General features: G+C 38.0%; 2 protein-coding genes across 10 annotated transcripts in view; one reads left to right on the top strand and one right to left on the bottom strand.

Moving 5' to 3' along the window:
• Positions 1-5117, bottom strand: part of L3HYPDH (trans-L-3-hydroxyproline dehydratase) — a 12355-nt gene extending 7238 nt beyond the window's left edge. For 3 of the 5 annotated variants that reach the window (XR_009539151.1, XM_060141952.1, XM_060141948.1), the window contains exons 1-2: positions 4486-5117; positions 1562-1731 (exon numbers count right to left, since the gene is read on the bottom strand). Coding sequence is in view for 4 of the 5 variants with exons in the window: in XM_060141952.1 (XP_059997935.1) it covers positions 1562-1731; positions 4486-4993 (678 nt within the window). In the remaining variant the exon portion in view is untranslated. The remainder of the gene's footprint in view (positions 1-1561; positions 1732-4485) is intronic. The other 2 variants (XM_060141938.1, XM_060141944.1) reach the window with 2 other exon arrangements.
• On the top strand, positions 5098-22855 carry JKAMP (JNK1/MAPK8 associated membrane protein). 5 transcript variants are annotated; one of them, XM_060141957.1, is made up of 7 exons: positions 5149-5266; positions 7246-7337; positions 7906-8060; positions 13515-13721; positions 16945-17126; positions 20622-20698; positions 22578-22855. In XM_060141957.1, exons 1-7 carry the CDS (start codon positions 5263-5265, stop codon positions 22794-22796), a joined length of 936 nt encoding a protein of 311 aa, XP_059997940.1. In that variant the 5' UTR covers positions 5149-5262; the 3' UTR covers positions 22797-22855. The 5 variants fall into 5 exon arrangements, with proteins under 5 accessions (XP_059997965.1, XP_059997956.1, XP_059997940.1 ...); XM_060141968.1 differs by having other exon boundaries at positions 5153-5266; positions 7214-7337; XM_060141962.1 differs by having other exon boundaries at positions 5190-5266; positions 7264-7337.

Here is a 22855-nt window from a genome sequence, read left to right as displayed (position 1 = left end):
TAAAGCCCCTATGCCCCACCTCCACAATAGCACCAGTACATCACACTGCCCACAGGGATGCTTCCCCCACTAGACTGAGCTCCTTGAAGGTCGTGGGGTTTGGTCTTCCTCTGGGTCTCCAGCATCTAACATGGTGTCCGACATACAATAAGTCCTTGGTAAATGTTTGCTAAAAGGACAAAGATGAATTTATTTTATATTTACTTTAGCTCCCTCCCCCCACCAAATGGCCTTTGCCTAAATCTGCATTAGCAGTATGAATAATCAGCAATTCACAAAGTAGTCCTACTGCCTGCTTCACCACTGACAGAACTACTCATATTTTTTTCAGAATCCTTCCTTCCTCAAAGTCCACCCCTTGCCACCTTGGTGAGAAGTTCTAGCTTTGAGAACTTCAAAATTACTCCTTTTATTAAGAAAACAATGCCTTTTTCTCTTGATTTTATTAAAAATAAGGTCAAATTATTTTGTGTCAAACTGTTAAACTATTAGCTGTCTGCTTACTAGAACAGAAAATGGATGTAAATTCAGAGTTTCAGAAGTTACTATGATAAAATAATTCTACCTATTGGTATTGACAGTCCTGGAAAGATGATAATTTAGAACAGGGATATGGTATATATTCATTTTGTTATTTAAGTTATTATGTTAAAAATAAAGCCTCAGATATGTTAAATAGGCCCATAAATAATTAGTAGAAGTATATTAGATTCTATCTTTCCTAAGTTATTTTTTACTTAGAATGATAAATTCTCATATGCTAAAATATGTATATGAGTTTTATATATAGATCCCAGTTAGGTAAAATTGAGTTTTATATATAGGTCCCAATTAGGTAAAAAGGCACACTTGTGCTAGAAAGGAAAGAATATTCTAGAATTATTTATTATCTAAACTGATTTTATAACAATAGTTTTCCCAAGCCAAACTAGAGTTACTTGAGTGGTTATTTAAGTAACTTCTTAGCAATATAGGAAAAATTCACTAACTAGGAATTAATGTTCTCTGTGAAATAAGAGAAAGTCTGATCAAATTTAATGAAATCTATTTTGTAAGCTATATTTTACATTCATTATTTTCAAGGTTTGCAGAATGACCACATATATCAAAGCATTTCAAATTAGTGGAATATTATATAATACATTTTCTATGTTTAAGTAACCACAAATTATATTATTATTATGTATTATTAAAGTTAATAATAGTTACCATTTATTGAACATTTACTATGGCTAGGCACTATTCTAAGTCCTTTACACATATTGACTTATTCTTACAACTCCCTATGAAGCAGGTATTTCATAATTTCCATTTACAGCTAGGAAAACTGAGGCACATGGAAGTTATGTAACTTGTTCAAGGTTATAAAAGCTACAAGTAGCAAAACTACAACTACCAGGTAGTCTTGCTCTAGAGTCTAAGATTATAACCAGTACCCTATTCTTAGTACTACTGATAATTTGAACTCAGAGATATTTAATTTTCTGTATAGACATGTCATTTTTATCCCCTCCATGTCACAGAGGAGGGTATCTGCTATGATAGCAGCATCTGTACTGACCTGAGATTTCACTGCTTCTGTCACTGCACTTGCTGCATCCATGAGGTCCCTTGTCTTTGTGGAACAAACATCAAGTCCTAACTTTTCAGCACTAACAAACGCATAAAACGCGCCACCATATGCAATGTCCACCACCACCTTTCCATGACCGGGAACATCCACTAGGAGATCTAAAAAAGATGTGTTTGAAAATAAGTTTGTTTTAGTATTTCAGCAATAAAATTCACAGCATTTTAAATATATGTGTATTTCTGGGGGTTGGGGTGGGGGTATTTTTTCCTATTGTACAAAGGAATGGAGCAAAAATCCATTTTCAAAATGAGTATGCATCACGTAATTAATAACAGACCTTTAGCTCAGTACATCTTTCTATTTTTAAGTTAATGAGGTTTGTATAAGTTTTAGAACATGAATACCATGTTTTTCCTAAATCATACATACATATTTTGTTAACTATTCTGAAGATCTTTTCTAGAAAACATCATAGAGGCAGAGAGAGAGGAAATTCTGGGACATGAATGTGTGAAAACTATGAAGGAAAATGTAGGTGCCTCTCATGCAGATTATCGAAAAAGGGGCCAGCCTGTGGAAGGATGAAGCTAAGTCAACCAACAGGGCAGAGAGGGGTCTCAAATTCAGAAATTAAGTTGTGAAAAATAAAATAGTTCTTGTATTCCTGAGTTTGCACAGTGAGTCATACAAAGATACCAGGGGGCTACCAGTTAGAGTAGAACCACAGGACCCTTTTAACACATGATGTGTCAAAACAGAGCAAGTTTATAATCAAAGGAGTAAAACACACCTGTGGAACTTAAGAGCAAAAGTGAATCAAAAATGTCTTTATCTTGATGCTGATGCAACATGAAAAGCAGGTTTAATGAAAGGAGACTCAGGAAATAGATGGAAATGTGGGACTGCCAGAATGGGGAAAGCTAAGTGTGGCTTTGAAGTCCTCATGCGTAAAATGGAATTGCTGTTTCCGTCCTAAAGGGATTGTTTTGAGAATTCCATGTGATAATGTGTGGGGAATAGTGGGCACAGCTTAGGAATACAATAAATGTTAATATTAAAGCCAAAAGTTTAACTTCCAACTGGAACAGGGCTCTTAAGAGGACAGATATTTACATTTGCCAATCAGCATATTCTTCTCTGAATTTCATTTATTTACACAACAAATAGTCACTGACTGTGTACTGTTCTAGCACTTAAATACAGTGAATAAAACTAAAGAGTCTTCATGTTAGCTGGGTGGAGATGAACTCAGCAATCCTGAGGTAGGGACTGTTGTCATCCTCATTTTATAGATGACATTGAGGCATGGAATCCCTTCCACAAGGTCACAGAGATGGGGAGGGGCAGAGCCGTGATCTTGGACACTACCCATCTGCCTTTTATGCAATTTTCAAAGTAGAGAATTTAAGGATTTCGTTTTCTTAATGGCTCAAAGTGACCATTAATGCCCACTGGTTATAGTATGGTCACACAGTGATGCTTTCAGGAACTACTGTGCTTGTGGGGTTGACTGCCCCTGCCCTAACCTACCCCAAACTATGATGTATGTAGTTGGTGATCCTGCTGCCAGCTGTCATTTCCCACAAAATCTAGAGTGCTTCTAATCTGCTGCTGGGGTGGCGTAAGGGGAAATCAGGTAGCCAAGCTAGTTAACTGCTGAGATTTTTAAAGATGCAATCCTAACATAAATTCCTGTCTCCCTCAAGTTCCCTCCCAATCCGGACGTGACACCATTCTTTCTGGGAAACTGGCATCAGTTTGCCCAGTGGCATTCTTTATCAACTTGTGTGTTTCAGCTGCCTGAGGTATTCTAAGACTCTCAAACACCTGGGCTATTACTGCATCATTCATAACATTTATAATCAGGCTAAACTTGAACCCAAATCCACGAGGAGGATCAAGATCAAATTAACAGAATGATTTGCACAGCTGGAAGACTTTGAAGAAAAGGAATGATAACCCTATTGCTGGATTGACTAAATTAGCTCCCAGTTCACTTCCAGTCAGACTACTAAAGCATCTTGATAGAATTCAGCCTTTGCTGATGGAATTTGTAGCAATCTCCCTCTTTGTAAGGATGAATAGTTACACTCTGTTTTACATGACATACAGGCTCTGTACTAGAGAACCCACCAAAGCCTTTTAAAGGCCCTGCACACCTAGAGAACTGTAACTAGCAACCCTATATATTCTGCAGTCTTTCTATGTCTAGGAAGATGTTTTTTTAAAATTCTAAGTACCTTGTATACTCATTAAATCCTCAAAAAAACCTCAATGAGATAACCAATGAAGATACAATGGACACGGAGGGCGTCAGTAATTTGACTAAGTTCGCATAGCTTTAAGGGTGTGTCAGGATTTGGACCCAGGCAATGTCTGTACCTGTTCTTAAAGAATTAGACCAGCAACATCTGTATCTTCTCGAAAATATTTAATTCTTCCCCCAATAAGTGGGGAAGGCAATTTTTACAGATGACTTTTAGTAACGTGTTTACTAACTTGTCAGGGTGTAATAATGTGTCTAGCAATCATATTCTAGCCAGCCTGGAGCTCCGGTTCTTTGCACTTTCCTTGACCCTAGTGGACCTTGCCTTACCCAACTGTGAAATCTCTAGGAATGCCTGACGAGTGGAGAATGAGTCGCTGAGTATGGGAAGCACGGAATTCTGTACCCCTCAAGACTCTCCCCAAACCACAGACGGATAGATCTGCGGGGTAATCAAATTGCATGCACCACACAAATTCGCAAGGGCAAGGTGCTGACACACACTTGCAGTTATTTAGAATTACCTTTTTACTGATTGTAAAGGCTTTGTGGGGTGGGTTAGTTGCGGTGCGTGGGTTCCAGCCCAGAGAGACAGTGTAATTAGTTGGGTCCTGGGCTGCAGGGCCGGAAGGGTCCCGCCGGTTACCTGTGGCCAGCGCGAAGGCCGGGACGCTGTGGAAGCGCACCGGGCCGCCACTGCGGCCGCCCTCGCACTCCACGAAGGCGGCTACCAGCCCGCACGGGCAGTGGATGTTGACCAGGGCCTCGCGGGCGCCGGCGGGGGGCGCTGGCACCAGCCCGAAGTCGAGCGCGAACCGGCCCAGAGCCAGCACCGCGTGGCCGCACATGGAACTGTAGCCCTCGTTGTGCAGGAACAGGACGCCCAGGTGCGCGTCAGGCAGCTCGCTCGGCACCAGCACAGCCCCGTACATGTCCCGGTGCCCCCGGGGCTCGAACATCAGCCGTCGCCGCACGTGGTCGAGGTGCTGGCGCATGTAGCGCTGCTTGGCCAGCAGCGTGGGGCCGACCACCTCCGGACACCCAGCCAGCACGATGCGCAGAGGCTCGCCGCCCGTGTGCATGTCCACCACCGACAGAGCCGGCGTCCTCGTGTCGTGCGGAGGCAACCGGGGCACAGCCGGCGGGCTCGCCATCGTCTGCGTCCAGATGGGGAATCGACAACCGCACAGCCGCTCGTGTTTCCAACCCGCCTCCTCCCCGCCAGAGGTCCAGGCCGCAGCGCCACCTGAAGGGCGGGGCCTTCGAGCAGAGACCCGGAAGCCCGAGGCGGGGCGGGGCTTCGGAGCGGTCGCCCGGGTTACCAGGAGGCGGAGCCGTCGAGGCGGCTTTGGCCCGGATGTCCGGGCGCTGCGGCCGGGTCGGCTGATCCACGAAACTCTCCAAGGAAACCTACAAGCTGCCGATGGGTGAGTGATTGCCGAGGTCCCGGGAAGCATTTATCCTAGTCTCTGCTTCTTCCCTACACTCCCAGCTCTGGGCTCGGCCACAGCGGGTGGCCTCCGGATAGCGGCGAATCGTTGTCCCTTGCTCCCAGCAACTCTTGGCCGGGCCGAGGTGGGATAGGGGTAGTCTCTGCTCCAGACAGGCTGCAGCGAGGAGACCGACTGCAGAGGGGACGCCGGCTGCGTACTGGGGGAAGAGGCCAGGCCTTTGTTGTTTGTTCAAAATGTCACCTCAGTCCCTTTGTTTCGGTCCCTTTGTTTAACATTCCTGAGAGTTGACTTGACAATTTAAAGCGCGGGCGTAAGTGCAGGAAAACAGGAAAGGAAGCAGAAGCTAATTGCTGCTTAACGGTTGTGTCCTGCTTCAGCATCAAACGTTAAGTTTGGGGGGCCTTTCACAAAGGGGCATGACGGTTGAAAAACAAAAAATCTAGACCTCCTTTACTAAAGGAAATCAAAGGGGAAAGTGAGCGTGCAGTGGGAGCTAGGGTTTTTTTGGTCGACGGTAAGCTGTTGCGTTCAGTTTATCATACCGGTTTTCAGGCCTTGGATTTTGAGAAATTTTAGAATATTTACACTCAAATGTATTTATTATGCATCTGCTAGGTGCAAAACCGGTATAGAAGGTTTCCAGTTCTTTACCTTCTGCCTTCTCAAAAAATCTGAAACAACTCGTTTCCGTCTATTAGTTTAGAACATTGTGATTACAACTGGTTTAAAAATAAGTGTCAAGTAAGGTAAAGAAGCCCATGGGTTTTTTAAAAAGTCAGAAATTTGATAAAAGGGAAAATATTAAACTTGAGACATTTTAGTCAGCGCCATTTCTATTTTTCTCTTAAGCACAAGGAGAAAGAAAAAAGTCTACTTGAGTTTGAAAGAAGAAAGAGTATGGTGGATCAGGCAGTCTCTAGATTGTGAATTCATGAAGAATTTGGGAAATGATTGTTCAAGAATAGCCATAGAATGCATAATTTCCCAAGTTAATTCACATTTGGCCACAGTTGTTTTGGATTTATTCCACATGAGGCTGTAGGTTCTTTGAGGGTCGGGACTCTGTCATGTTCCTCCGTGAATCTTTAGGGGCCCTTCACCAGTGGTATCAGACACTTAATGCATGTTTACTGAAGGAATGAGTCAATGATTGAAGGGAATCAGATGTCACTGATGAAACAAACTCGTTCGATAGTTTCTCCCTGTAGATGAGGTCAAAGACAATCTGTAGGCCCTGAGTTTTTTGGTTAAAAAGAGCCGCTTTTTATGTTGTCCAAGCCATGAGATCAGAGAGTTGATTCTAATGCAGTGGTTCCTAAGTATTGGTCAGAGGCCCAGTGACAGCCTTGATGAAATCTTCACTTGTCCTCTACAAAAATGACCAAAGTTAGGATAATTTACAAGCTTCTTGTAAGGTGAATGTATTTACTTTAAAGGCCTTCCCTTTATTCTGAACTTATGTCCTTTCTGCTTCTCTGGTATTAAAGGGTGTTCTGTCATGAAGGAAGGTGATAATAGATTTCGTGTGTATGCTCGCACTTAATGACCTGACTGGGCAAAATAAAAAGTATCCATCCTCTCTTAGTCCTCTAGTTAAAAAAAAAAAAAAAAAAAGGAAATTCAAAAGGCTAGGCCATCTAATCAAGGGGAATGGCTGGTTGGAGCCACTGGAGACGTACCAGGTTAGGCTTTGAGTTGTGGGCATAAAGTCCGCTCTGCTGGTTGAGGACCTTAATCTTAAGGAACAGTGTTAGCAATAAGGTTCCATGTAACCTTCAATAGTGTCACAGTGTAAAAGGAAACCTTTAAATAAATGCATCAAGACTTTTGTCTAATACATATTTTTTAATTGAAAGTGTGTTGAGATATTTCTGCCAAATGTTTCAGCTCTTATTACCTTATTTTTTATAATCACAAAAGATGTTACTATACTGGCATTTGTTTTTAAAAAGCTGTCGATATTCAACCAGCATGCCTTGGACTGTATTGTGGGAAGACCCTGTTATTTAAAAATGGCTCAACTGAAATATATGGAGAATGTGGGGTAAGTCTTAACATTTGTATGTTATTTCATTTGTAAAATCTTTTTGCTTCTGAAATCACATGTAGAATAACTTTTTTCTTCGATGTATTCAACTTGTAAAAGAATATGGAGGCATTAATAAAATCCTTATTTGTGTTGTCATATTGATTTTATATCTATAATACATCTTGACGGTCACAGTTACTAAGTTTTCTAATTTGATAGTTTTATAATAATTTCTAATTACTTTTTATTAATATAGAAAAGTGATTTGGACAATAATTTAGCATTACAACTCCAGAGCATTTCTCTGCAGTTTTTATATGGTGTTAATAGCTAGGTTTTTCATGTACTATTAGTCAACTATTTTAGTAACTTAATAAAGAGTCCTTTAATAACCTTATACAGGTATAGCAAATGCAATGTAGATTGGTTTTTATTTTACTTATGCTTTCTCTTTTATTTTTAAAAGATGCACATGTAAACAGATGTTTAAACTGAAATGTGATGTCTTAGTGAATGATTTTTTGGAGGTGTTAACGTTCTAGGATAATATCTCTACATAAAATACTGTTCTTATATATCATAGGTGTGTCCAAGAGGACAGAGAACAAATGCACAGAAGTATTGTCAGCCTTGCACAGAGTCTCCAGAACTTTATGATTGGCTCTATCTTGGATTTATGGCTATGCTTCCTCTTGTTTTACATTGGTTCTTCATTGAATGGTACTCAGGGAAAAAGAGGTTAGCACTTTCTATGAATGTAACTGGGTGGACTGATGTTGGAATAGCTATCATTTAGAAGACCTTATCAAGTAATTATACTTCTGTTTTTGTAAAAGTGGCAAACCTGTTTTTCCTTCATCTTCTGATTACTTTTGACTGTGGCAAGGAAACTTAATGCTAGGGCATGCCTCAGTAAATATTAAGGGAAATATCCTTTGTCTGTTTTACTCTGAGTGATGCTGAGGGAGTATTTTAGTTATATTTTTATTTCTTAATTTCATTGGTTTTCTACAAAGACTTGGCTATGATTACAAACTGTTTATTGTTCTAAAACAAATACTTTGCAACTTAATACTAGTAATCTAGTATAATGTAGTTAAAACGTTATAGCTGCAACCTAATTATGAAAACTCATACTAAAACAAATCCAAAAAATTTACTGAGCATTGTGTTTTATGTTGAAAAGATCAGGGAAGGAGATACAAAAATAACTGATGTGGTTTATAGTCATACTCTTGTAGAGAAGACAAATGTATACATAACTAATTATAATACAAATCAGTCTTAAAAGTATATAACAAAAAGTATATAAAAGCTTTATAAACAAAATGCTCTGGAATCACTAAGAATGGAAGAGATAAATTGTGCCTGGAGGCACCCGAAACACTTCAAAAAAGGAACATTTTAGGCAGAAGCAACAGCATGAACACTGGCGGGGAGGTATGAAAGGTGATCTCTTGTGAGTGGGAATGGAAGTAGTTGGGTGTTCAAAGTGTGGATTGCATATGAGAGAAAGGTAATAAAAAGGAAGGTGGGAAAGGGGGTTGAGGCCAGAATGTGAAAGTTCTTGGTGATGTTGTGAACCTCATCCCCCTGGGAATGAGGAACCATATTCTACTGTAGTACATTTCAGCCATCCTGGCTGTTGGTTCCTCTGACATCTCAGCATCTTTCCTGCTTTAAGTCCTGTCCCTTTCCCCAAACTCCTCTCTACCTGAAATACTCTCTTCTCCCTGCAACTTTTTACCTAGCTGCCTTTTCTTCCTTCAGATCTCAGGTTAAACTACACCTACTCGGAGAGGCCTCCCCTGACCCAATCTAATGTAGGCTTGTCCCCATTATTTTTCTTTTTTAATAGCACTCTCATTTTGTTGTTGTTTTTGCTGTGTATTTAGCAGTCAACACAATTTGTAGTTACGTTTGTCTCCTCATTTAATGTTGTTTCCCACCCCTGACCATAGGCTCCATGCGGGCAGTGGCCATCGCTGTTGTTGCCTGTGAAATCTCCAGAGACCAGCACAGCTGCTGGCACACGGTAGATACTCACTTAGTATTTGCCAAGTGAATGATTTATTGGTGAAGGTTTTGGTTTAGAGAAACAGCATCTTGGATGTATGTTTTAGGAAGATAACTTCTGTGGAGGGCAGATTAGTGGTGAGACATATTAGAAAGCTGTTGTCCAAGAAATAGTGATGGCCAGTGGTAGGAACGGAAGTGAAGAGAAGGTCAGGTGGAAGTAGAATCAGTACTTTTCTGGATCTACCTAATAAGTCCACAGTGATTATTTACGTTGGAAGAGCATTCATTACTTTTTCAGAAGACTCTATTAAAAAATTTTTTTAAAGCAGCTTTCATCCTGCTTTTAATTTCTGTTATAGAATGATGAGAGATGAGGGCTAGAAAAGAGATGTGATTAACAGAGCTAAAATAGAATAATTGCTCATTGGAACTTCTCAGCCCAGAGTGGAGAAGAGGTGGGTTTAATGGATGTACCTCACCAAATGCATTTGAACTAAAACATCAGATATGTTTTGAGAGAGAATTTCAGAGCAGAGGGTAGAGCCTTGGTTTGGGGGTAAAGCAGAGGTGTGATCAGTGCTTAGGCAGGAAAGGAGGTGGGTTTAAAAAGGAGGTTGCATATCCATGCTTTGCCTAGGAAATTGGTAGCAAGGAAGACAAGGACTATCTCTTGCATTTTCCTGAGACATTGCACTTAAAATCAAGGAAGCAGTGGCCTAGCTGACTGAGGCTAGACTCATGTTTCTCGACATTTTTTTCATTCTTTCCTCCTTAAAGAAGCTTTTTAGATACCTTTCTTCCCTCAATTCCACCTACCCCATAAAATTTTAATATCGCAGATATATTGTTTATTGGTTTATATAGTGTATGTATACATGTGCTTTATATATAAAAAGTGTAATATTATTTTATACCCAAGGATCCATTCTTGTCCCCTTGGGAGTGCTAGTGCCCATTGAGAATGCATGGGCTAGACACTAATCAAAACTTCCCTTTCTGGCCTGCTTGCTTTCCCCAAAGTTTAGTATTAAATTTGTTTTTCTTTTGAGGCCAGGGCAGAGATAGGCAGAAATTGCATGTTTTTTTATATAATGAAGCCAGAAGCTGTGCTTCTTCTGTAATTTGTTTTTATGTAATTTATAGCTTTCCAGATGTATTCATGCAACAGTCTTTAGGGATGTTTGCAATGTGCCAGGTGCTGTGCTAGGTTGTGGGATTCAGAGATGATGAAGATGTGGGTGCTCACAGTCCAGCGGATGAGGTAGACAGACCATCACAGTGTATGTGAGGGTCTATAGGAGAGGTGTGTACAGAGGTTTAAGGCTAGCTTAAAGAAGGAAGCAGTCAATTCTGTCCTCTCAAAATAGGGTGGTGTCACAGGAGAAGAAACTGACTTTAAGTTGAACTTTGAAAAATGAATAGTTTTTGAGAGAGGAATTGAAGAAAGAGTCAGATAGTAGGAAAAAGATGTGCAAAAGTCTAGAGCCAAGAAAGAGCACAGCATAACCAAGAAATGAGAGCTGAGGGTGCTATGAGAAATAGGGACTAAATGAGACCAAGATATAAAGAGGTTTGGGGCTGGGGGAGTCTTAGGAAATACTCCTAAGACCTGGGGACAACCCCAGAGCTGATCTTGAAGGATACACCATTTGCCAGATAGGTGACATGTTTTCAGGTGGAGCATGAAGCATGCTGGGATGAATGGAGCAGTGAGGAAACAAAGTAATTTCGTAAGGGCAGGAGGTGTGGGAGGTAAGGCTGGTAGGAAGTATTTTTCCTGAAAGGCAGATGGGATCCACTGAGGTAGTTTAATAAGGGGAGTTTTCAAAGCAGATTCCATTTTGTAAAGATTACGTAGTTGACTGCAGATGGATTGAAAGGGAGCATGATGAGAAGAGGAAGCCAGTAAGAAGGTTGCCAAAGTCATGGCAAGAAATAATGAGGTTGGGATTTGGCCTCTAAAAATATGAATTCTGTAGGGAAGCAAAAGATTGGATTATGTAATATGAAAGTGTACACGTTTACTTACATATTTTGTGTCTTCATCTGTGTAAAATGGCACAGGAGTTCTGCTTCCAACACCATGGGCTAATTAGGAGCTCCAGGTCACCCTCCTGCATGAAATAACTAAAGTCTGGAAGAGACATACTGTTTAAGACATTGCTGGTCTCACAGGAATAAGGGGGGATCTCCGAGAACTCTTCTTTTTCAGAAAACAAGCAAACCCACCCTGAGCTGGGGCCAGAGTGACAAACCAGGCAGTAGCGTTGGGAGGGTGGCCAGAGGTTAACTGCCGATAGCAACTGGGTAGTCCTTTCTGTTCCACGTGATGTTGAGTTGGGATGCACCCATCTAGAGGCTGGACTGGGCTGTGGTGTTCAAAATGAGTAACTCATATGCTGGAGTAGGTGCTGGCTGTCAGCTGTGAGCACATGGGGGCTGCTGACCAGCTGCTCTTTTATCTTTGGTATTCTGCAGCTTAATTATAATGTGAATTTCTTTTTATTTATTCTGCTTGGGATGTGTTTTGCTTCCTAGGAAGCAATTCTGTGAATTTGTTTTTCATTCTTTCAGATGAGCCCAGTCAAACCACAGAACAGTGAGAAATAATCACTGGTGGTTGTTTCAGGCCATTGATAGGTAACTGAAACATTGTGCAAATAGAAAACTCAAAAGCATCTATAGAGAAGCAATCATAAATAATGAGAGTTTAGTGAAGAGGCTGGCTGTAAGCTAAGTATATAAAATCAATTACCTCCCTATATTTCATTTACAGAATCACAGTACTGTGAGGTAGCCAAGACCAAGGTAGCTAAGCTACATTGGATTTATACTGTGGAACTTGACAAGCTAATTCTCTAATTTATATGGAAGTTCAAAGGCCCAAGAATGACCAAGACCACTGAAAAAGTAAAAGAATGTATGTAATATCAAGAATTATTGTCATATTCTGTTGTCTCAGGGATAGATAAATGGACCCCAGGAACAAAACAGAGAACCTAGAAACAGGCCGGTTATATAGGAGACTTGATATGGCAGAAGTGGCATGGCAGCTTAGTGGGAAGAACAGTAACTATTCAAGAAAATGCTGCTGCTGGGACAATTGGATATCCAAATGGGAAAAGCTAAAGTTATATACTAACTTAGACACAGAAATCTCTTCTGAGTTAAAGATTGAAACATGAAAAGCAAAACCTTAAAACTTTTAGAAGAAAATGTAGGATAATATTTTTCTTAGAGTGAGAATCTGCTAACCAGAAATTTAAAAATTGATAAAGGCAACTATATTAAAATTTAGAACATCTATTCATAAAAAGACATCACAAAGAAAATGCAAATTCAACCCGCAAACTGAGAGGAAGACATTTGCAACACGTTTTACTAACAAAGCAGAATGGATAAATAATGGAAAGATCACACAATGGATTATTATACAGCAATGAAAACGACTGAACTTCAGATATAAGCAAAACCATGAATGAATCTTGGAAATGTAATTTTGAGTGGAAAGAAAAATCTCCGAAAGCTTACCTCACTTTATCATGTTGAAAAATAAGCAAAACTAAATAGTGGTTTTGAAGTATAAATACAGTTGGAATAAAAACTGTTTAGAAAAACTGATAAAGAACATTTAGTATAATGGTTATTTCTAGGGGAGAGACAGGAATATGGAATGGGGAGGAACAGGTAGATATAAATTGTTAATGTTTTATTTGTTGGGTTAGGTGGTGAGCTTACGATGTTTATTATATTTTATAACTAATATGTATTACATATAATCTTTTATGTACTTTTAATGTTTAAGATAATTTAAAATGATGCATAGATAACTTTAAGACATTTTTAATAATTTGGCAAGTTACTGAAGATAAAGGTAGATCTAATTTCTGCTCTTCTACACATTTAGACAATATTGGCACAGTGTTATCTGGGATGAGTATTTATCCCTTTTTAGTAAACCTTTAGTAAACCTTTAGTAAAGGTTAAATCCTTCTCAAGTAGTTTTCATATGTGCTTGGCTTTACTTACCTATTTAGAAGATTTTTTTGTTTCAGGATTTATCAGTTAAAACTTCTTTTTAGAATACATATTTTGAAGCATACACAGGTTTTATTAAAAGCCACGTAACATGTTGAGAATTTTCTGGTGACTGTGCTTCCTTTGTTTTACTAGTTCCAGTGCCCTTTTCCAACACATCACTGCATTATTTGAATGCACTATGGCAGCTATCATCACCTTACTTGTGAGCGATCCAGTCGGTGTGCTTTATATCCATTCATGTCGAGTATTGATGCTTTCTGATTGGTACACCATGCTTTACAATCCAAGTCCAGATTATGTTACCACAGTGCACTGTACTCATGAAGCTGTCTACCCACTGTAAGTATTTATTTAGACGTAAGATCATTTTTTTTAAAATGATGATTATAGATTTCATTCATTTAAGCAGATTGAGCCTTGCGAAATGGCTCCTAGACACTGGGGGAGATATACAGAAATGATTTTCTTCTTTTACGTGATACAGTCTGAGAAGAGGAAATAGAAATACATCTTAGTACAATAGAAGTGAAAGTATTTTTGTGTTGATGTTGAAGTATGAGCACTTCTAAAATAAGCTATATCTGTTTCTTAAAAAGGGAATTATAAGGAAAACCTTTTTCTTATACAACAGAGAAGCAATATCTGACATACAGGAAGTAGTATAGGCTTTGGAGCTAAAAACAGGCTTGAGTTTGAATCCCAGGTCTGTCAGCTGTTAACTTGAACATGTTAAGAGCCTCTTAACCTCGGCTTTCCTGTTGGTAAAAATGGGAATAATGTTACCTTATAAGGTGACTTAAATAAATGCCTTACATACAGGAAGCACTTATAAGTAGCTGGCATTATTATTAGAGTGTTTGGCTTCATGTTCTTTCTTTTTTTTTTTTTTAAATATCAAGTTCATAAGATTCTGTATAATATTACCCTGGCCTACATTTTTAGAATTTCTGTGAATTAGTGTTCATTCTGATGTGTTTTTCTCAGTAAATGTATAATAGAAGAGTCTGGTATTTGTATTCTCATAGTTGTAGCAAGTTACCATTATGTAATATGCTCAACAAAATAGTACTTTTTGTGCAATTCTTAATAGTACTAAGTGTCAAAAACAAACATGCATGTATGTAAAAAGATACTTTGCAAAAAACAAGATCCAAAAAAAAAGTAGAAAAAAAAAGCAACAACAAAACAAAAAACGAGATCCAGATATAGAGCTATAAAAATCTTTTCCACCTGCCTACCTTTTAAGTCCTGCAAATTATTTATATATATACAGAGACAACCAGACATATTTATATATATATAAATTGTATCTAAAAGACTGATACTATCTTATTTGTTGATTTCATAGAGCTATAACCCTCAGCTCTGGGGAGTTGTCCTGGGGACTTGCAGAACTTAACCTGGTCCTATACAGAGAAGTTAATTACTGAATCAGATATTATATTTAAATAAGATGTATTTAAAACATCTTATTTAAAACAAAATCAGACTTATTTGCTGCTATTCACATCTATAGTGTTTTTTATAATATCTGTAAATCCTGTAGTAGGAGAGTCAAAAAATATGAGAACAGAGATGGCAAATAGGTACTCGCAGCCCTCATTCTGCAGTCATAACAGCCACTTCTAATTTATTACAGCACTTGTCCTGCTGAGTTGGGTGTAGCCTCAGAGCCTTGTCACAGCACTCAGTCAGACTCATCACACAACTTCATTGATTAGGACATTTTCCATCTGTTCACCATCTTTGAATTAAGTAGGTATTTTTTTTTTCTTAGCAGCTTTACCAATAGTCACTGTGGAATGGACTGTCTGCCTTGTTTTACTAATTATACAAAACAATGTTTTATTAAAAGTATGAGAAGATTTTATAATACTAGCATTTGAATTCATACATGTTACTTTACATAACCATTTAAACTTACATATATGGCTAGACTGGGGCTAAACATTTCTGAAAGCTGTAGGACTACCAAAGTCATAATGAATTTTTTTTTTTGTAAGTCAACAAAATGTAGTGGCGCAATATTAACAGAAACCTTTGGAACACTATTACATTGACTAGTGGAGGATATCTTCTCCATTGGTATATATAAATTCCTTACAAATTGAAAAATATCAGAATGCTTTTACTGATACTTATAGTTTTGAGGGGAAATTAATTAGATAAGATATGGAAAAATATGCAAGCTTCTATCATTAGAAACTTACTGCAAAAGGTAATGTTTACTAAAACTTTGAGTTATTGACAATGAGCAGTAATTACTGTTGTAACAAAACTTAGCTTTAGCTTGTCAGATTTATCCTATGTGCATATGAGGGGCATGGATGTGGGGGGGGAGGTAGAGGATGAGGTCTTCTGGTGGAGAGCAGGGGCAGGAAACAGGTATCTGCTTCCAAAAGCTAGTTTCCTAGTTCTTTAGGACAGGTAGCACATGATGGTTTCCTTCTGATTAAAATAATAGTCTTTTTGGAGCTCTTAAGGAACTACAAGCTGAAGGAATAGACAGATTTTATTTTGTTTTGATATTGGTAAGAGGTAGCCTAAGAAGACAAAACTCATCATCCAAGAAGTGAGGCTTGAAATAATGCAGTATGGTACAGGGCTGGACCTAAAAGCATCATGAGAGCACAGCGACCCGGTATCATTAAGCTGTGTGGAGAAGAGGCATGTGGTCAGTTATTTGAAACAACCCCCGTGCTTCCCTTGACTCCCCCCTGCAAGGGAGAGGGTTTGCATATAAGATAGTAAAAAAAATAATTTGAAAATCCTCATGGAAGGGAAGTTAAAACTATGTGCATAGAAATATAAATATTCAAAATAAGGAGCTAGAAACTATAGTCTGCTGATACAGAGATCTTTTTGCAACTTTTTTTCTGGTTGTAAAAATTACATTATAGGATATTTGGAAAACAGAAAAGGCATACCCCAAATAAAATAATCCGTAATTCCATTTCTTAAGATGATCACTGCTGAAAATGTCTTTCCAGCTGCACTTTTTATTTTTATTTTTTTTATTGTTTTTTAAAGAATATTAAGGTTATTCTATGCACATGCCGTTTTGTAGCCTGTTCTTGTCACTTAATGTATGAGGCACAGTTGCTTTTGTTGTTAACATTTCTTTCATAACTGGATTTTTAATGTCTGCATAGTATTCCAGCATAAATGTACTCTAAAATTTAACCAACTTCCTATTGTTGAATATTTATTTTCTTCCTGAGTTTTCTTTATTGTGTGATTCAATAAAAATGCTTGTTCATCAGGTTTTTGTGTATACCTGATTGTTTCCCTTTGATAAATTTCTACAAGTAAAATTTTTGAATTAAAGGATATAAACATTTTAGGATTTTTGATACACATTTCCAAACTGTCTACCGGAAATGACTCAGCATACACTTTGCAGTGGTATTATGAGAGTCTTTTTGGTGAACCCTCCACCAGTCTGAATATTCGATGGATAGACTTTTTAAACTTTTTTCAGGATCTTTGATTTTAAAATGATCAATGATAAAAATACATTTTAAAACATATTTTTGATGTTATAATTTATTTTATTTTCCAGATACACCATTGTATTTATCTATTATGCATTCTGCTTGGTATTAATGATGCTGCTCCGACCTCTTCTGGTAAAGAAGATTGCCTGTGGGTTAGGGAAATCTGATCGATTTAAAAGTATTTATGCTGCACTTTACTTCTTCCCAATTTTAACCGTGCTTCAGGCAGTTGGTGGAGGCCTTTTATGTAAGTTTGTTGGGTAAAGTCAATGAAATATATTTACTATATGTGATAAACAATATTTTCTCTGAGTATAATTTTGGACCTTTTTCTGTAGTTTGGTTTCTCTTTTTTATTCTTGAAAATAAACCATAGTATATATTTTTGGTAAAACATATCATCATTCTTCATCAAAACTGATTTCTGTTTAGAGAATACTTTGTATTTGAAGCTCACGTCAATAGGAAGATTTTTAAAACCTGAGTATAAATTAAAAAACATATAATAGATGGAAATTATTCTTGATATAATAGATGGTTTTTACATATAATAGATGGAAATTACTCGTGATAATATATAGTTTACCATTAAGTCTTAGTTTTCTAAATTCCTTTATGAAAGACTTAGATATAGTAAAAAATCCTCAATATATTTTTTAAATATATCCATTCATTTATTCAGCAACCATTTAGACTGATCTGTGACTCGAAAGAAGCATGAGAGAAAGTTGGTGTTAAAGAGCTCATATATTACTAGGAAAGCTATAAGTAGCTGAGAAAACATAGTGAGGGACTTTTTGAACGTATGACATTGAACATTGCAAGGATGTTGGATACCATCTTTATATGGAGCCTGCCTGGGTGCAGAGGGCAAACTTCTGGCCTGAAGGAACTGGGCAAGATGGCATCACTGTGCAAGTAATGTAGCTTAGTAATGAATTTGATTCAAAGTTAGGAGGGTGGAGCTGAGGATAAGGCCATGGGAAGAAGAAATTGGAGACTAGTCAGGGGTCTGTTATCCCTCATATTCTGGTTTTACAGATGTATTGTTTCTTTTGGCCTGCATAGTATTTGAAAATCTATAGTTTTTCCTAGCTCCTACCATTTCCTATTTTCTTAGATTTGGCCCACTTCAGTCATTCTCCTGGATGACCTCTGTAGGCATTTGAGGTTGCTATTCTTGCTCTAGGGACTAGAGACCTGCTCTTAAAAGGATTTCAGGAGGAAGAGTGACATGACTAGATTTGCATTTTAGAAAGATAACTTGGTAGCAGTGTGGAAGATGGATTGGCAGGGAAGAGAACCTGGGGGATCAGTTAAGAGATGACAGCCATAGGCCAGGCCTGACTGTCTGACCTAAAGCAGAGAAACATTGGGAAAGAAGAACTATTTCAAAGACAGAATTAACTAAGCTAGGTAACTAATTAAATATAGGGGTTGAGGAAATGGGAGGAGAATACGATAAAGGAGATTTCTGACTTAGTAACTAGTGAATGTATGAATAATGAATGTTAGAATAAGCAAATAGGGTGGTGAGAAGTGAATTCAGTTTTAGGTATTCATGGAATATTCAAAAGAGCACAGGTAGTCATTTATCCTAGACAAGCTTGGGAGAGCTGACTAGGCTTAAAGATTTAAGAATTGCCAGCCCTCAAATCCCTGTGTCCTAGACCACCACTGGTGCTATTGTATAGAACCTCTTGGTTATGAAATGGGGAAAATGGAAAAGCTGTGGTAAAGCAGGGAAAGGTTTGGAAAGTTAACCTAAGGAGACTGCCAGGCAGTGTTACTTCCTATGTTGTAGCTGCCTATATGGAAAATGCCTTTTCCCACACTGAAAGTCTTTGGATCATTTTGTTAACAAGCCTCCACTCAAAGCACATTCATAGGAGGATCAAGGAGTTATTGTTTATTTGCACTAAGTATAAACTTGTGCAATCTGCTGAGATTAGTCACAGAGGGTATCATACCAACTCATAATTTTATGGTGTTGAAAAAAGGCACCAGCAGATTTGGAGTCTGGTGAGGACTCATTTCTTGGTTCATTGATGGCTGTCTTCTTTCAGTGTCCTCACATAGCAGAAGAGGGAAGAGGTCTTTGAGGTCTCTTTTATAAGGGCACAAATCCCATTCATGAGGGCTCCACCCTCATGACCTAATCCACCCCAAAGGCCCCTCCACCTACTAACAGCATCACATTGAGGGTTAGGATTTCAACATAAGAATTTGGGGAGTGGGGTCACAAACATTTAGTCCATGACAAGGGAATATAGCAAGTCTGAGCAAAGTAGAGCACCAAGAGGCTTCTGGTAGCTCAAGATACCAGGGTCTAGGGAGAGAGACACTGGGGTAATTAGGAAGATGTCAGTGACAAACTTTTACCTGCTTGGAAGTATTATTGAAGCCAGTTTTTAAGTGTGATCTTCCTCTGAACCACCAGCAGAACTAAAATGAAGATTTCCAGGTACTACCCCCAGCCAGACCTAGTTGCTCAAAATATTACATTGTTTCAGACCCTAGAGTAAGAACCACTCTAAATCCTGCTTTGAGCCCAGAACCTCCCTCTACTCCCCACAAGTTTGGGGCTTGTTGGAAATTTCCTCTTTCTCCTTTTTACTACCATTTCTTTCTCTACCAGTTCTTACTATCATTAGCAACATTGTTTAGCTATTTATAAGTTAATTGGGATTCTTTTGAATGGCTGGTTAGGACCTAATCATTGTCAGTTATTTAGTAATTGGAATCAGACCTGCATAGATAATTCAGAGACTCGGGCTGCCATATCCTTAACTAACATTTGAAAATGTTCCAGATGGGTTCTACTGCATTGTATTGTAGAATGATTAATAGTTTTAGTAACTGAAGTTAATCGTTTTAAAATAATTGTATAAAAATAATTCAAGGTATCTTTCTCAATTTGTCCATTTGTTTTAGTGAGCTATAAATTTAGAACATTTTAAGAGGTGGTATTTTTAAGAAAAAATTTCACTTAAAGTATTATTTTACTGTACTGTATTTGAAGTAGAACTGTCTAGAAATTTGACATTAAGAGCACTGAATGATCCATTTAGCCTTTGAGGTTTATTGGTATATGACCTTTTAATTAAAGCTGAATTACTCATATATAGCCTTTCTCAACTGAAGTTCCCCATCTGGACCACAAAACACAGAAAATTGAGTAATTATTTTGCCAATTCTCCCAAGTTTGATACATAACTAGTATCATGCGAGATGCATAGGAGAGAAGTTAATTCTTTACAGCAGTGGAAGCCTTCAGGCAGGGGTCTTCAAAGCTGGGCCAATGATAGTTTTACATTTTTTAACTGTTGGGGAAAAAAATCAAAAGAAGAGTAGTATTTCTTGACATGTGACAATTATATGAAATTTGAATTTTATTGTCTGAATAACTTATAAATAAGTTATAACTTACAAACTTATAAAGTAAGTTTTACTGGAACACAGACACATCCATTTTCTGTATGATCTGGCTGCTTTCCCACTACAACTGCGGACTTAGGTGACTGAGACATAAACTGCGTGGCCCACGAAGCCAAAAGTACTCACTATCTGGTCCTTTACAGAAGAAGTTTGCTGACCCCTGCCTTAGAGCATTAGGGCTTCACTTTCTCCCAAGACTGGTTGAGAAGGTTTTTGTCTGTGGAAAGAATTATACTGTTTGAATTTTTTGATGGTTTATTCAGAAAATTTAATTTTCAGCATAATACCAATGTTTGTCTTTCAGACTATGCCTTCCCATACATTATATTAGTATTATCTTTGGTTACTCTGGCTGTGTACATGTCGGCTTCCGAAATAGAGGTAGGACATCTTTTTTCCTTTGTTAAAGACTTTTTTTTTTTATAGATTTGATAACTGAATAGGAGAATAGTGCATATGATATGATATGTTACAACTGATTGTTTTAGTAATCCTTGGCTAAACGATGCCACTCAGTGGCTTTTGGCTCATTAGTTCATGAAAAGTTGTATACTAGACAATATTTGCTTGGGAAATTAGTGAAGTAGTCAGGCTTAACTCCAGCATGTTAGAGAAAAAACTCATTTCACATCATTTATCCACATAGAAAATGTATAATTATTGAAATGTTGAACCCTATTAACACTATTTTGAAGGAAACATAAAAATGCTTTATTTTATATAGAACTGATTCTAGGCTTTTTTTTTGCAGTGAACACTAACAGTCATCAATAATTACAGTGTACATTCCATACCCTTCTATGTTTTGTCCCTAATTTTATTTTCTTGATTACGGATGTGTACTTTTGCCCTCTAATATCTGTAATACTTTGGTGATTTGGAAATATTATTAACACTCACATTAGTTCCGATGCTGTTCCTATCTTGAGATATCCTTTTTGTGCCTCTAACTTTTTAATATTTCAGTGGAAGGCCACTGTTAGAACTCATAGAGAGTAAACTCTAAAGGAATAAAAGTGTAACATGTCTTAGTACTCTTCCATTCTATGCTTGCTAATCTAGTGCCTATGCACTGTTTTCAGCCGCCCACTACAGTTGATATGTGCTCTCTTATAATTCTTAACATAAAAAAGTTCACCCCAGAGAAAGTTGTTAACTATTTTGGAGTGGTTGCTCTTGAAACTCCTGTTTCTATTACATTAGTGAAAGGATGAGAGGGGGGAACAAACCACCTAGAAATCATAGTGACTTTTAGGTAGACTAGCAGTAGAGGAACTAGACAGTATTTTTATGGTGATTTTTCAGATGCTTCCGTTTGTATTCTACTCCCATTTCTCCTTGGTAATCTTTAATCAACTTTGCAGTATAATTAAAGATAAGCAAATTAGTTTTGGCACTTTTATCAACTCTAGGGAAATGGGGGGGAAATGATTGGATATTTGAATAAAATGAAGTTTTTGAATTTTTGTTTATTATCCATAGTTACTATGGAAAGTTCGATTAGCTTGAATCATATTTGTTTCTCTGCTGCTGGGACTCCCCCATATATAAAACATTCATGTGCTTCAATTAGCACTCTATACATGAATCAGAAATAGGGATTCAAGTCAGGAAAAGACAGTCAAGCTCTAGGTGAGCTGATGAGCCATTTAATGATGGATAGTTGCTAAGTAACCAGTTGCAAATTACATTTTAGTGTGTTCATTAGCACATTTAGATATTACTTTTATAATAATTTGTTCCTTCCAATTTCTGTATATTGTAGAGCAGTATTAAAGATACAAGGGAAATCAGAGTAGTCACATGTCATTTCTGCTCCCTTCTAAGTATCCAGGCAGCAGACTCTAGGAATGCTGGAGTTAAGGAAGTTGGGTGTATGTACCTCCTCCTTCGCAGTGGTAGACTCAGCTGCTGTGGATCAGGGCAGGAAGAAGGCACATAATGTGGCGTTCCCCTTCCAGTTCAGCTCTTTCAGAAGAAGCGGTAGTGTTTCAGGGTCGAATGGTGGTGCAGACCAGAACTTAGAGACGTGGGCTCCCATCTTGGTGCTGCCGCTGAGTGCTGAATGTAGGAAGCCTCAGTTTCCTCATCTGTGAAGTGTAGTAGCAAGACTGGGTGATTTCTTAGGTCCCTGTGATTCTGAGGTTATGATTTTGTGTGACAATAATATGTTTTAAAGTAAAATGTAATAAATTATCTAGCCAATTCAGCCCAATAATCTGTATTTCTCTTCTTTTCTTTCTTTTATAAAATTATGTAGAACTGCTATGATCTTCTGGTCAGAAAGAAAAGACTCATTGTTCTCTTCAGCCACTGGTTACTTCATGCCTATGGAATAATCTCCATTTCCAGAGTGGATAAACTCGAGCAAGATTTACCCCTTTTGGCACTGGTACCCACACCAGCCCTTTTTTACTTGTTCACCGCAAAATTTACCGAACCTTCACGGATACTCTCAGAAGGAGCCAATGGACACTGAATGTAAAATGCCAAAAAACCCTAAGAAGTGTTCTTAATAAAAGGAAGTAAAGAAAAAAA

This window comes from Lagenorhynchus albirostris, chromosome 1 (genome assembly GCF_949774975.1).
Source record: "Lagenorhynchus albirostris chromosome 1, mLagAlb1.1, whole genome shotgun sequence".
NCBI lineage: Eukaryota > Metazoa > Chordata > Mammalia > Artiodactyla > Delphinidae > Lagenorhynchus > Lagenorhynchus albirostris.
Note: the sequence above shows the minus strand (reverse complement) of the source record. Positions and strands in the feature narration are given on the sequence as shown.

Bases quoted from the DNA above. Each gene is read 5' to 3' on its own strand.
- JKAMP (XM_060141957.1), top strand. The intron at 13,722-16,944 runs GTAAGTATTTAT...TTTATTTTCCAG, and splicing joins CATGAAGCTGTCTACCCACT to ATACACCATTGTATTTATCT. The intron at 20,699-22,577 runs GTAGGACATCTT...AAAATTATGTAG, and splicing joins TGTCGGCTTCCGAAATAGAG to AACTGCTATGATCTTCTGGT.